A 14,403-nucleotide genomic window follows, 5' to 3' on the forward strand; every position below is an offset into this window, starting at 1 on the left:
ACATTTAAAGCCATTTTTAGAGCAGAGGAAGCCAAAAATGTAATTAGGATTGTCCTCTAAGGAGACAAAAATTTTCCACTTTTAATGTTTGCTTCAGAACCAAATGCATTTTCAGAATTTATCTGTCGAGGTTATGAACACAACTTAATTTTCTAGGCTGTGCACTCAACATCAACTCCCACCGGAACCATAGGAAATGTGTTGATATTACCACCTAACTGGAAATATTTGCATTTCACCAAGGAAATGAAACTCTTTCCATACATAACAAGGTGATAAATGTTTAGGAGGGGAAAAAACACACACCTCAGCATTACTGTAGTACAATGTAATAGAGTCTTTTAACCCATGATTTAAAAAGGCAGCTTTAACATCATTTGAACCTTCAACTTGAAGACTCAGTGGAGCCCCTTAGCTATGTGTTCTTTTCAGGTTTTAAAATATCAAAAGACTATATCCAGTCACCAGAGCAAGCCCTGAAGCCATCTAATTGGGAAGTTTTGGGGATTCAAAGGTATAACTCTGTATCGAGGTGGTCATCACCCACGCCTTCCACAGAAAATAGAAGGGCCTCACAACACAGAGCTAACCTGATTAATGTAAATTACGACACAGCTATCCATGAAAGAGTACATTTCCCCCTCCAGAAGAGTCATCAAATTCCACCGACCCCACCAACTAGATAGACCCTGAGAACAGCAAGCAGGTCCCACGAGCAGAGGACACCCTGGCACTCTGACATCTGGCCGGCCTCGCCCTCCAGGCCCAAGGCTCCTTTCAGGAAGAGCCATCAGAAACATGTTCGCCACCCCCTCTCTTTGCGTCCAACTTGGCCACATTGCCCTCAACAGCGTGTGGGCCCAAGACCTGTTCAAATGGACACTTTTCAGTTTGCTTCGTCTAAGACTCCTTATGAACTGTGATCAAAGGGCTGTGGCCTTTGCAAACTGGATCAGCCAGAGGTGAAAGCGTTTTGCTCACAAAGTCTACAACCTGACACAGCAATGAGCCACCTGCCTGAGCCTGTGGTCCACTGAGCTACGTTTAGGAGATGTGATCAGAGAAAGGAAGATCAGAAGCCTGCAGGTGGATTCAGCTACGCCCCCCCCCCACACCTGCCACCCCCAACCTTGCAGCTGTCTGGGTAGAGCAGAGGTTTTTATCATGAAACAGCAGGTCATGGTCACATAAGGTCACCTACTAACCCAACATATGTGTATGCACCCCACATTCCTTCACTCACTCTTTCATCATCATTCATGTTCATATTCCCTCACTCAGAGAGATCACACACAAGCCTTTGCTTCAGTCCTGACCATCACTTTAAACACAAAACAGTCAATACTGGGCATTTTTCCCCAGAAAGAAAAAAGTACAGGATTATTTCACATTGACCCTTACCAATAACTGTTAGGCCCAATTTAAGATGTGGTGATAACAGGGACAGAAAAGTAATTTTAGATTAAACTAAAAAGGGAAAAATCCTTTATCCTATCTGTGACGGACTCAAAGCACTGTGGGTAGCAGAGATGACAGGGCTTTCGATTAATTTAAACAGTTGTTTCTGACAACTCGCCAACCTCTCTAGTTCCCTTTTTCCAGTTCTTAGCATCTTTTTCTCTTCCCCTCTTCACCCTGCCTTCTTCACCACCAGCACTCACGAAGTCCCCTTCCTGGCCCCCGTGTGCAGGTCTCCACTGGGACTCCCTTCGCCTGCACTCCTGCTTCCCATCCCAGAGCTCTGGGCCCACCTAGGACTCCGTATCCTAGCACCCCAGTTGAAACCAGAGGTTCCAGAAAGCCACCTCCACACTCTAGGACCCCAGGGGGCGGGGGAGCAGGCTGGCTTAGGGGTAGGGACCAGAGGCTGGCCAGGTAGAAGAGAGCAGCATTTGCACAGCAAGCCTCACGGCCATCGAGAGACAACACAGAGAGACAGACACACCGCAGGCGTACACACACATGTACACACACGCACAAATGCATATGCACACACGCACGCATACACACACATACCAGGAGGTGATGAATGTTACTGAAATGGACCAAAAACCAACAAGCAGTGGGGTAAGAAACAAACAGAAACAAAACAAAGCACTTGCGTTCAGATGGAAAGCTGTTTACTGGGCAGCCAGGGCTGGAGCCCAGGGCGTGGGGTGGGTGGGTGCCTGCCGGGAGGGCACTGCCTTGGGAGAAGCCTGGAGGAGAGAGGCGCAAGGGCAGTGCTCGCTCCCCTCCCCCAGGGCTGTCCTGGGGTTCCTGTGCCACAGGCCGCAGCCGTCGCCAGAGGAAGCAAGGAGAGGGAGGCACTTACCTGGTGGCCCAGAAATGGCTAGTCCACATTTTAGGGTGTGTGCAGTATCTCAGTTTAAACACATCCTTGTGGTACTGCTCAACCATGAACTGTCAGCTCTCTAATATTTCAAATAAGCTCGTAAAGTGGTTAGTGAAAAGGTAAGACAACAAAACAACAATTCACCTGTAGGGCAATTGTGGTGTTCTTCGCAGGGTACTTTCCCACCAGTCCTTGTTCTTTCCGTTTCTTGAATTTCCTAAAGTAGTCCTGTATCAGGAAAGTGGCATAGAACTTCCCCACGGTTACCTCATCATCTAAACGGAGAGACCAGACACAGCTCTCCCGAATCAGCACATTTGCACCAAGAGCCTACACACTGGCTTCTGTGGGGGGGGTGGGGGCAGCGCAGAGGCACTGAGCTCTCGGCTTATAACACAGGAGGGAGACTAGCTCTAGCGAAAAGCAGGGTTCGGCAAAGCAGTTAAGGCTCAAAATTAGAGTCAGTTAGATAAACTGACACTCAAAATTGCAGAAAATAACATTTGTCATAAGTTTAGTAGAGCAGCGTATTAGTAACATTATCAAGTGCTGTCTTGGTTACTTACTTAAAATAAAAATTACAAAACAAAAAAGGCTTTCCTAGGTCATATTTTCACCCCTGTGCACAGGGATTTGCATGTGTAATTACCATGAACTCCAAGGGCAATTAACCATTCAAATCCCGATGCCTGGAGATAAAGACAGAGACTTCAGAAAGGGGACAGACAAGCTCAGAAGAAGAGGAAGGTTCATTAAAGTGACTGCAAACCCAGATTTTCATGTGCCCCTTGACTCTCTGCCAATAGCCTCCATATGCCATTTCTTGGTCTGTAATTCAGAACTAGTTGTGGTGTGTTTGGTTTTTTCATTGGGATGGGGGGTGCTGTAAGTGACAGCGCCAACTAACCTCATGGTGGAGCTGACTTACTTCTGCTTTGTTCAGAAACAACTGGAACTCTGCTGAGCATTTTACAGGTGATGCATGAGGCAGAACAGAGGCTCTGGCTGTCTCGGGTAAACCACCTTGGCAGTGTGTGTGTGCCCCAGGATCTCCACAAGCCCTACTCCCCCAGGGTGCAGTGTGCCCAGGGTTCCTGGGTAGGAAGCTTGAGCCCACCCCATGTGGACATGGACCGCTGACCATGATTTGCAGAGGCTGGGGGTGGAATGGTTGCTAGCCCTCAGGCTTTAGCACAGCTAAACCTTTGGCCAGGCTGCCCTTGTAAGAGTTTCACGTGATCTGGGGCAAGGAGCTCAACCTCTATGTATAAAGGGGGTTATATCTCTTAGAGGATCTGTGAGGACCACAGGAGGAGAGGCATGTAAAGTACGCAGCCCCCTGCTTGGGTGGCCCTCATTCTGGGGGCTGGATGACTGAGCCATGAGAATCACTATCATCTTACACCCGGCCAACAGTGAGATCCACTGCAACAGATTTTAGAGCACACAGGTTGGGGGACACTGAGGTCCAGTGTGTTCCCTAATGCACCATGGATGGGGTTCGTTTAGCGCCCATGTGGAAGATGTCTCTGTCTGGACACTGCTGGGCCATCCAGGGCTGCCTCTCCAAATGTCCTGGTCAAGAGCTATTCAGTGTTACTGTGAGAGAAGATGCTTGGAGTGGTTTGACTTCGAGAACATATTGCATTCATTCCAAACCCAAGCTGGGCAAGTCTGGAATGGTGCAGGGCCACCAAAGTGAACCCCAGGCTTTGTGTAGCATGTGAAACCATGGTCCCTCCCCTGTCTCAGGCTGCTCCAATGATGCACTTGTGGGCAGGGAGGCGAGAGGTGAAGAGGGACCATGCGGGTTGACACTTCAACCTTTGCTTTTGAGCTGCTCTCTGTTTTGCCCAGGGGTGTTTGGACACCAGTTCCAGCCACCCCTCCTATTGGGCATCTACAGGTGCCAGGCCCCGAGTCAGGGAGTTCCGCTCGGGTTGCCTGGCCACTTCAACCACAACTCTGAGATGGTGGATCTGCTAACCCGCGCTGACAGCTGAGAAAGTTGAAGACTTGCCCCAGGCCAGTCAGGTTGGGACATGAGCGCCAAGCCAACTCTCTTTCTCCTCTGCACCACCTCCCTGAGGGATGGCCTACCTCCTGCCACACGGGCCACCTTCTTCTGTGGGGTGGCCTCTCCCAGAGTACACGTCTCTCTCGCTACTGGGCTGCAATCAGGAGGGGAACCGAATGCTGACTGCACAGAGACCCCTGGGGACCTAGGGGTTTCTCTGCCTGCTGCACCATAGCGACCTCTCAGTCCAGACTTCCAAGCCTTCTCTGGGGGCTTGCAGAAAAATGCCACTCTATCCACAGAAGACCACCTCCTTCCACACCGGGATGCCCCACCACACACAGGCCTACCCTCACCTCCCTTCAGCCCGACTGTGCGAGCCTGGAGGGGCCCAGGGACTCTGACCCTTGCTGGAGCCAGGCCACAGTGTCCTCAGTGCAGAGCTGACGTGTTTCTCCCTGAGGGGCCACATGGAGCAGAGCACAGCCACCCAGGGCTCTGCAGGGCAGGGTGCAAAGTCCACGTGATCTGCTCCACTGAGACGCGGAGCTAACTGAGACTGAGCCCAGGAAGAGCTCTTAAAAACAGGAGAATGAAAGCCATAGCACAGGGTGGGGAACCTTTCTTCTGCCAAGGGCCATTTGGATATTTATAACATCATTTGCAGGCCATACAAATTATCAGCTTAAAAGTTAGCCTGCCATATTTGGTCAAACATTTAATTAACTCACCCTTAATGCCTTGGCAGGGCCAGTCCAAATGATTTCTGGGCCTTATATGGCCCGGGGCCAGACGTTCCCCATCCCTGCCATTGCAGGACAGGAAGGGAAGGAAGAGAAGGAAGGAATGCAGGGAGGCTGTCTGGGCTCAGGACTGGAGAGAAAGGGTTGGGGCCAGCTCTTAGTGCTCTTCAGGGCAAAGGGGCCAAGGAGCCAGGTCAAGGAGCAAAGGCCCAAAGCAAGGAGAGCCTCTGGGAGGGGAGGAACCATGAAATGCGTGACAAGAGTGGAGGGGAGAACATGAGCAAGGGTCAGAGATGGGCAATGAGAAATCAGCCTTATGATGGAGACAGCAGCCCGGCTGCCCCCACAGCCACAGACTGCTGCACAGAAAAGTCCTCAGCTGGTATTCAAGGGCTCCATCCTGAGTGGCCCCTTATTATCATGCTCATGACAGTCTTGGGCACCTCACATCACACTGTGCCAGCAACTCCTCCTGAGATGGGCACCTACTGTCACCGGGTCTGGAAGGGCCTCCCTGACCACCCCACATCGGCTAGTCCCGGCGCAGGGACAGCTGGCCTGGCTCAGTCTGCTGCCCTCTGCGAGGTTACAACACAGGGGACACCAAGCCCCTCAGCCGTGGGAGCTACCCACTTGCTGGCCTGGAGGGCTGAACGAATAGTCTCACTTTCTAAGTGTGCCATGGCGAGGGAAAGGTGGGAACCACTGGCCGACTGGCATGGGAAAGACTCAAAAACCAAGAGACAGAATTAGAATGCTGCCAGCACCTCACTCAGGGTCTGCTCACCGCAGCCAGAAACCCAGGCCTTTTGACCTTCTGCAGTGGCAGCAGCACCTATCTGAGACTCAGCCTGACAACATTATGCCAGCACATACACAAGCCACTACACGGGACTTTCGGAGGACCCCATCTCCTCCTGAAGCCCCCTTTCCTACTTTTCGGTTTCACAGTGCCACTTGATGCCGTTTTGAAATAGATTAATACCCACTCCATTTAAAGAGATGCAGAGAAAAAGCCAAGGCCCGTCATTGGGCCAAGAATGTGGAAGAATATGTAGCTTTTAGTAGATGTCTAGTAGAGCTAAAAGCTGGTCAGTTTTTCAAAGGAAGGGAACTTAGATGGTGAGCCAAATTCTGGACTTTTTTCTGGTCAAATGAAAAGAAACGAAGCTTCACAGTATGCTGTCTGAGGGGGTCTAGCCAGGATGGGCCCTGATGTGTGCATGAGACTAGTTTGTAATGAAGGTGGTGTTTCAAGGGAAGGTTTACTCAGCCAGCCCAGACCGCTATTCTGAAGCATGCATCTGTATTTCGAGAAACATTGTAGGGGAATACAGTTGGCAAGAGATAACTCTGATTCCATGCCACCACCCTAAAACAGAATTGCTTCAGAATATTCTGAAAGACTGAGAGTTGAAAGGAATGGAAGCTGCAGAAAAAGCTCAAGCACATTGTTACGACAATTTTTAATAAAGCGATTAACCTCAGCCATGCAAGCACTTGGGTGTGCAGCTCTAAAGAAAAGAAGGAAACGGAAGAGCTGTTTTAAATGTGCAGGATCAGTTCTGTGGACAACAGTATCCGTTCTCCCGTGGACATGTGTGCAGGATCAGTTCCCGGGATGGGAGGGGGGGAGTTTGATGGTTTTGTTCTTTTTGGTTTGGGGGGCCTTTTTGCTTCCCCTTTATCATTTCTTTGTGGGCCATCTTCCCCGGCTTTGAGCCGTGACCGTGCTAGCTATGGGCGTCCCCTGCAGCGACAACATCTCAATCTGCTTCTCATTTCATGCTGATGACCAGAGCTGGCCAGCACAACGCTCTCTCCCCAAGAGCCAGAGGTTGTCACCTTCTCAGAGGGGGAGGTATTGGCCACCAGCTTGGCCCGGGGTTCTGGAGTCAGTGTCCAGACCTGAACGGATCCTGCACCTTTAAAACTTGAAAATAAAAGTTGAAAAACAACCACCTCAACTTCTAAGTCCATGTGCACTCAAACAAAAGTGGAAAAACAGTGTATAAATTATAAATATATAATATATATATATATATATATATATATATATAAATCTGAAAAAAGTTTAGTCGGTTATTTCTTGATAAATAACGAAAGAAAAAAGCATGCCTGTTAGTCCTGTCCCTACTTAAGTTCTAATGATAGGGACATTTATTTTTTTGTTAGTTATGGTAGTAAACTCAGTCTTGACAAGAACATTTTGAAAATACCATTTTCTGAAAGCTATCAATTTTTGATGAGAAGCTTTCAACAATATGTTAAAGGATAAATGGAAACTAGCTTTAAAAATTTCATTTTGGACCCCAAAAATCTAGGCTTTTTGTTTTGAGGCAGCAGGCTTGTTCTCTAACATTAATTCCCCCACAAGCAGAAAAGCCCGGCGCCAGCCACCTTGTCTGGTTCCCCTTCCGCTGAGGCCTCTCCTTTGGAATGTTGTTCATATGACCCCAAGTGATTACACCAGAGGGCCGGAGGCCTTCTTTGGTGCTTGGCCTCAGTGACCTGGCTGACACATAAAGCAACCTATAGCTGGGCTGGCGGCAGACATGACCCTGAAACCCATGTGTTGGCCAAGAGCTACTTAGGAAAGAGAATGCACTGACCACCAGCTGGAGGGACAACTTGGTCAAGTAGCTTCATGCTGGTTTTCTTCCAGATTTTCTTTATCACAGCTCGGAGCTCTTCATTAGCTTGTTCCAGGTTCCCTGGATTCAAAGAGCAAGAGGAGAAAACAAGCCTTGCTTCTTGGCCAGCAATCCCTCTGCTGGGACCATGCTGCAGCCTGACCTGGTAGGAGCATGGCCCTCGGGTGGCAGCACGGCCCTCAGATGGGCGCTCCTCCCCGCAGGCTCCCCAGTCAGGGCCATTCACACTTCCTAACAGCTGCAGTCACTCCACCGTGGGACAGACCATGTTTTACTCTGGAATCCATGTTCTACCTTCCCAAGCCCACACCTATACATTTCCCGCTGCTCCCAGCCTAGAGTGCCAAATCCTGCCTCCATCCTTGTAGACCCAGACTAGATTACACCCACATAAGACGTTCAATTCCCATTGTGCAGACTCATCTGTAGTCCCCTCATCATCTTGGTCTTATCAGATGGGCTGATGTTTGTCTCCTCAACGGACAGGTCAGTGCAGAAGGCCATCCCGCCTCCTGCATCCCTCGCTGATGCAGGTGGGGGCCAGGTGCAGGAGGCCCACTGCAAGGAGCCCGCTAGCTTGTGGGGGCTGGCTTTGCTGGACAGTCAGCCTGAGCTCCAGGGCCGTGGAAAAACAGCTGCCCACTGACTCCGCAGTGTCCACCACTGGCCCCTCTTCCCCCTCCACCCTCACAGTCTCTGCTTCTCCACCTCATGGTCACCCCTCAACCTGCTGCAATTGCTTTCTATGCCACCTCTGAAGCTGCTACCAGCCACCCGCAATGGCCACGCTCCAGGCTTATCCTATCAGCGCTGAGCATGGCCCCGAAGACCCGTGTGCTTTGGTCTCAGCTGGGAAGACGCTGGTCGTGATAGTGTTTTCCCACCACGTGTCAGCACTGCAGAGGGGCTTCTGCAGGCATCCTCTCACCTCATCCCCAGGACTTCCCCTACGTAGGTGTGTTCATTTCTTTCCCACAGAGAAACAACCTACAGCTCAGAACAGAAAAAAAAACCCTCACAAAGGTCACACGAGTAGTAAGGGTCAGTTGGAGTGAGCTCAGGGGTGACGGTGCTGATGCTGCCCTGATCTCCCACCTATTTCCACTCTCTAGTAAGCAGTGGCATGAGTCACCTCAAAACTTTCAGGGACAAAGTGAAGCATAAAGGAAGGAAAGAAGGGATGAGGGAGGTGGGAACAGTGGGGCCACCAGCACAAAGGTTCTCACTGCACTCACCACGCCCTTCCCAGGCCCTCCCTCAACAAGGAAAGGCCCAGAAGGAAGAACACAGGTGGGAGGTGGCATCTCCTCCCAGTTCTACCCCCTGACCTGGTCCCAGGGGATGCTCACCTTCCGTCTTGATTTTAAGAGCTGTTCGAACCAAAGCAAACAGGGTTGCATTAAACATGACTGTCCCATCACTGTTGAGAGGCATGTTCATGGCAACTAGTCTCTGCAAACAGAAAGAGAAGCTTCTTACCAGCATGTGAATGACTGATGACAGCGCAGCCCTTTTCCGCAGTGATTCTGTTTCTCCCTCATCTCTTTTCCAGTCGACCCTAAAAATGTAACTCACCAGCCATTTGAGGAGCACCTACCAGCTGGGGCTCTGACACGACAAAGGTCAAAGCTTTTAGTCACGAAACACAAATGTTGGCCCTCGGTATGCTCTGTCTTTGTGTTTAACCTTGATTGTTTACCCATCTCACTGTTCCAGCACTTTTCTCCCTTTCTGAAAAACCAGCGCTCCCTGTGTCCTGTGGTCAGGCCTCCATTCTGGGCACATCCTTCAGGCTGTTGTGAGGGTGAAATGTGGTACCAGGTACAATGAGCCAGGCACAGGGCAGGGGACTCGGGTCCTCCAACAACTACAGCAGTGGTACGTAACTATTCCTGACACCGAGAGTGTCCTTTAAGGACCTGCCCTGGTGCGACCCTTGTGGAGTCCACATGGTTTCCGCAAGTGTTTGGTCCTTCAGGGCAGGGAACAATGGGTGTGGCTGGGAAAATCTCTGAAAGCTGGAAATACACAGTAGACTCTACTCTGCTGCCTGGGTCTGTCTAGAACCGGCCCAGCAGCCCTGGAGAGCAGGCTGGCTGGGTTCCCACACGTTAGAGTTTCCACAGGAAAACCCTGCATTTCTCTTAGAAAGGGACTTCTTTTCTGTTGCTACAGCTGACTCCAGGTGAGTCACTGTGAGCTCTCGGGAGGGAAAACTGAGCTCAGCCGGGGCTCCCAGAGAGCAGGGTCTGAGGTGAGAGCTACAGAAACAAAGCGGGAGGTCTGGACGCACCCATGCCTGGCCACCGCCTGTGCTCAGGACAGGAGCGCCGGCGTAGGGGGCACGACGCCACGTCCACCAGCACAGAAACTAGAAACGCCCGGGGACCTGGTCTTCTCCACTCCACTTCCTCACTGAAGCCCTCAGCCACTTCCTCTCTCTCCCCCTCCTACTGCCCTCACTCTGGCTCTTGTCACTTCACACCCAGACAGTCCCCACAGCTCTCCCAGGTGTCCCCTTCCCCGATTTACTTCTCCCTCTAACAAGGAAGTCCACCCATGCTTCTTCCCTGGAACTCCGCCTGGCCTGGAAGGTTCCTCATAGCCACACCATGCGCGCCTGTGTCCTCCACCACTTCCTCTTCTGTTCCAGTCACACCAATGACGCCCCATGTGCCTCCGCATCGGGGTTCTCTGTGCTCCTTCCATCTCTGACAAACCCCCACGTCTCTCCTCCTGGGCCTGACGCAAAGGTCACCATCCCCTGCCTTCATCCAATGACGAGTGACATAATTCCCCTCCTATTCCTATCGCTGGCTGACAGGGTGTCCCAGGAGTGACACTTCTGGGAGCACCTCAAGGATGGGAACCATGGGTCATTCGTCTCCGCATCCTGGGCGCCTGACAGCAGGTGTGAGGGAAGGTCACTGAGTGGTTTCTGAATGAACCAGGGGGTCTCTGTAAGAGAGGCTGTCAGACACCCAAGGGGACACTCACCTTACAGGCTACTCTGTGTGGGCACAGCTTCCCGAACCCCAGGGGCGGCTGGATGCGGCGGAGCAGGGTGACCACGTCCAGGTGCTTGATCCTCCCCCTGAGACAAAGCAGAGCGTGAGGTCCAGGCAGCAGTACTGAGCGTTCAGTGCACCCCACCTCCCCAAAACCACGGCCCCTGTTCCAGAAACAGCCTCCACAAACAGCCAGGGCATCCTTCCCAACCTACTTGGCCTCGGGGTCATATTCTGACCATATTCTTTTGAATTCGTCTAAATGGTGAGGTCCCAGAATAGACCAGTCCCGGGTCAGATAATCAAAATTATCCATGATGACAGCCACAAACAGGTTGATGATCTGTGAAAGCAAATCAGAGGGAGGAGCCTCAGTGGCACTCAGATTCGTCCGGCCAGACCCCAGTGAGTGCTTCCTCAGTATAGGGTCACAAAACATTTGAACCCATTTCCCCAGAGAGGCTGTAAAAACTCTTCCTGAAGAACGGTTAACGAGAAAGCAGACTTCTAGCTCTCCGGGATGGCTTTGGTCTAGTCCAGTGGTAGGCAAACTCATTAGTCAACAGAGCCAAATATCAACAGTACAACGATTGAAATTTCTTTTGAGAGCCAAATTTTTTAAACTTAAACTTCTTCTAACTCCACTTCTTCAAAATAGACTTGCCCAGGCTGTGGTATTTTGTAGAAGAGCCACACTCAAGGGGCCAAAAAACCACATGTGGCTTGCGAGTCGCAGTTTGCCGACCACTGGTGTAGTCCCAGGGGAGGGCAGGGGGAGGAATTATCTGGACCTTTGAAGCACACAACAGTATTATCGTTTCACTGCTACCAAATAACTCACAGTCTTAAGTCACTGCTATGTGCGTGGGCTTTGATCTTTTCATAAAGAAACCAGCGGTCCCAAGCCGTGGGATAGTGACTGCACAAGCCCGTGACAAAGCCTCGAAGCACTGCTCACAAGGAAGGTGCTTACCACCGGCAATTAAAACAAAAGCCAGCCAAGCCTGCCAAGGGGCATGGAGGAAGCTGCTCATCAGCATAGAATACCCCCAGCAGGTGAGTGGGGCAACGTCCCTGGTCTGAATTCCAAGTGCTACACCAACACCTGCTGACCCCGAGGGGAGCCCTTCTGCTCACGTACCAGAAACGCACAGAGCATGTAAAAGCTGATGAAGTACACGATGGCGAAGTTGCTCCCACACGAGTACTCCTCCCCGGGGTTGTAATCGGACTCGGGGTCACAGAGCTTCCCCGGGAGGCAGGCCAGCATGATCTCCTGCCAGGCCTCGCCCGTCGCACACCTTTTTTAGAGCAAGCAAAGGAAGGGCTATTAGTAGGCATAGAGGGATTTGAGGCTCAGACCACTAAAACATTAAAAAAAAAAAAAAAGTTTCTCATTGGAGCAAAACCTAAGGAATTTGTTGAAAAGCCAGTTTGAATTAGTGAAAATATGAAATTCTTACTTATTTTCAAATGCAATTTATTTCAGTATAAGTGGAGGCCCTGCTATAACTAGCTTTGATTTATATCAATTGATACGAGCATATCAATTCTTTTTGTAAAATTAGATGTTTGGTTTTGTGCCTTCTCTTCTTTAAACCCTTATGTTAAAATTTTTATCGATTATTCTCTTTTAATGACTTAACATCTGACAACTAGATAAGACCCCGTTCACCTTGTTGAAAGCCATGGACTGGAAACTGCCTAACTTGCAAATGACTTGCTATCTGGTCACTGAGTCCTTATCAATTACTTGTATAATTTCTAGAAAGTTCTCTCACTTTGAGGTATCCTTGTTTGCAAAGTTAATTAACTGGGGTTAAAAGCAATCCCGTAGAATTTCAAATTCCACAGCTTAGGATGTGCCCCACTGGCTGTGCAAAAGGCCTCTGTGCTCCTGCAAAACCTTTGTCTTCCTGGTTGTGTTTCAGTGGGTGCCCGCACGCGTACGCTTATCTTCTTCTAGTTCCCTGGCGGCCTGAGTAGACCCACTAACTCCCAGAGGCATAAACCTTAAACCACCACAATTGAAATGAACACAGCAGTTTCTACAAGCCAGCAATACACCCTGTGGCTGAGCTGTTGGTGTCTCTGTTTAAGAACACAAAACAAACAAGCAGAGAGAGCCACCAGGACCAACTGGGAACAGCCACGCTGGTGAGTAACATGTGTCCTCTGTCACTCTGCAGCCCACAGCTAGAGCCACGTGTCCCATGCAGGGATCAGTCACCTGAACAGCAGCAGCACCGCCTGGGGAAAGGTCTGGAAATTGTTGTTCCTGTTGATCTGGTTGTTGTCTCTCATGGCAACTTTCCCAAACATCTAGGTGGAGAAATTATTAGGGAAAAAAGAATAGATTTTGTCATTTTAAAAAAAGAAAAAAGAAACTCTCCCTGTCTGAATTTAGAACTAACTCAAGTTCGATCCACACCCACAGGGCTTTCCCACGTGCGGGTCACTGTGCTAACCACAGGAACAGGTGGCGGCAGATACATCCTCCCCTCAGGGAGTTCTGACCCCAGAGGAGGGACAGAAAAGCAAGCACCAGGCAGCAGCCCTGGGATGAGAGCTGGTGGGCCAGCTGCATTGCGGCGGGGGGGGGGGGGGGGGGGGGGGGCGCACAGAGAGATCCGCATAGGTGAGGCTGGGCCTTGGGTCAGGGAGGCGCCTGGGAGTGAGATGAAGGCCCAGAACTGAGGCCTCAGAGGTGTACCTGGAAATTAAGAGAACAGGTGTGCACAAAGGTCAGGCTGCAGACAAGCGTGGGGCCGCCGGCCACGGAGGGCAGGGTGGGTTTTCCCTCCAGAGTCAGGGGAAGTTAGGAAATATGTGTGGGACTCAGAGAAGCAGACTGACATTTGAGAAGAGCGTGGCGCAGGCTAAGCCTCCCCCGTGAGCCGGGTGGTACGTGCATGCAGTGCCAGTTCTCTGAGACAGCTCTGGACTAGGGTGAGAGCGTCCTGCCATGGAGGACCTTTCGGGGCACACAGCACACATGCTATTGAATGACAGGGACTCTAGCGTGTGACTGTCGGTTCATAACGCCTGCTAGGATTCCTAGTGACTTGTGAATCCTTCTCTGCCTTCAGAATAGAATAAATAAGCATGACCCCTTCTCTCCTCGGGAAACACGCCATCTCTTTACACTCACAACCCTCCCTTATCTGGAAAAGGGCATCTACCCGAACCCAGTGAGAATGTGGCAGACACCACCCAGGAAGGTTCGGCTCCACGGGGGGCTCCTCCGCTTCCCCTCCTCCTGGAGGCTCTGCCCAATGCAGCTTCGGGTAAGGGCTGCTGTTGATGAAGCCCCCGTCCTGTTCCCCACCCCAGGAGGAGCTGGCCCGTAGCCTGTAGCCCCCCAGCTGGGTCACAGAAGGACCTGGTCTCATGCTTCTTCTCAAGGTGCTACTGAGGCAAGACAGGGGTCCCAGGTCAGGTGCAGAAAATAGGACAATCTTGGCTTCTCTGAGTATGGCATTTCCTGTTGCTAAAATCAGATATAAATTTTCCTGATCAGTTGACTCTCCCAAGACTCAGAGTGGAGGTGAGGGGTACCACCAAACCCAGCTTTTCTTGGCTTAGTCCAACCCCTCCTTGCTCTTCTGAGCCTGGCTCTCTCTGCCACAGGCTCTTTCCTTTAGAG

General features: G+C 50.9%; 1 protein-coding gene across 3 annotated transcripts in view; it reads right to left on the reverse strand.

Moving 5' to 3' along the window:
• The window catches only part of CACNA1D (calcium voltage-gated channel subunit alpha1 D), a 311,586-nt gene that overhangs the window by 22,782 nt on the left and 274,401 nt on the right, over nucleotides 1-14,403 (reverse strand). For all 3 annotated transcript variants that reach the window (XM_080675937.1, XM_080675938.1, XM_080675936.1), the window contains 7 exons: nucleotides 12,988-13,079; nucleotides 11,899-12,058; nucleotides 10,973-11,100; nucleotides 10,747-10,843; nucleotides 9,099-9,201; nucleotides 7,708-7,809; nucleotides 2,480-2,610 (listed from right to left, as the gene is read on the reverse strand). In XM_080675937.1, coding sequence (XP_080532063.1) covers nucleotides 2,480-2,610; nucleotides 7,708-7,809; nucleotides 9,099-9,201; nucleotides 10,747-10,843; nucleotides 10,973-11,100; nucleotides 11,899-12,058; nucleotides 12,988-13,079 — 813 coding nt within the window. The remainder of the gene's footprint in view (nucleotides 1-2,479; nucleotides 2,611-7,707; nucleotides 7,810-9,098; nucleotides 9,202-10,746; nucleotides 10,844-10,972; nucleotides 11,101-11,898; nucleotides 12,059-12,987; nucleotides 13,080-14,403) is intronic.

Source organism: Plecotus auritus (genome assembly GCF_963455305.1).
Source record: "Plecotus auritus genome assembly, chromosome: 6".
NCBI classification, from domain to species: Eukaryota; Metazoa; Chordata; class Mammalia; order Chiroptera; family Vespertilionidae; genus Plecotus; species Plecotus auritus.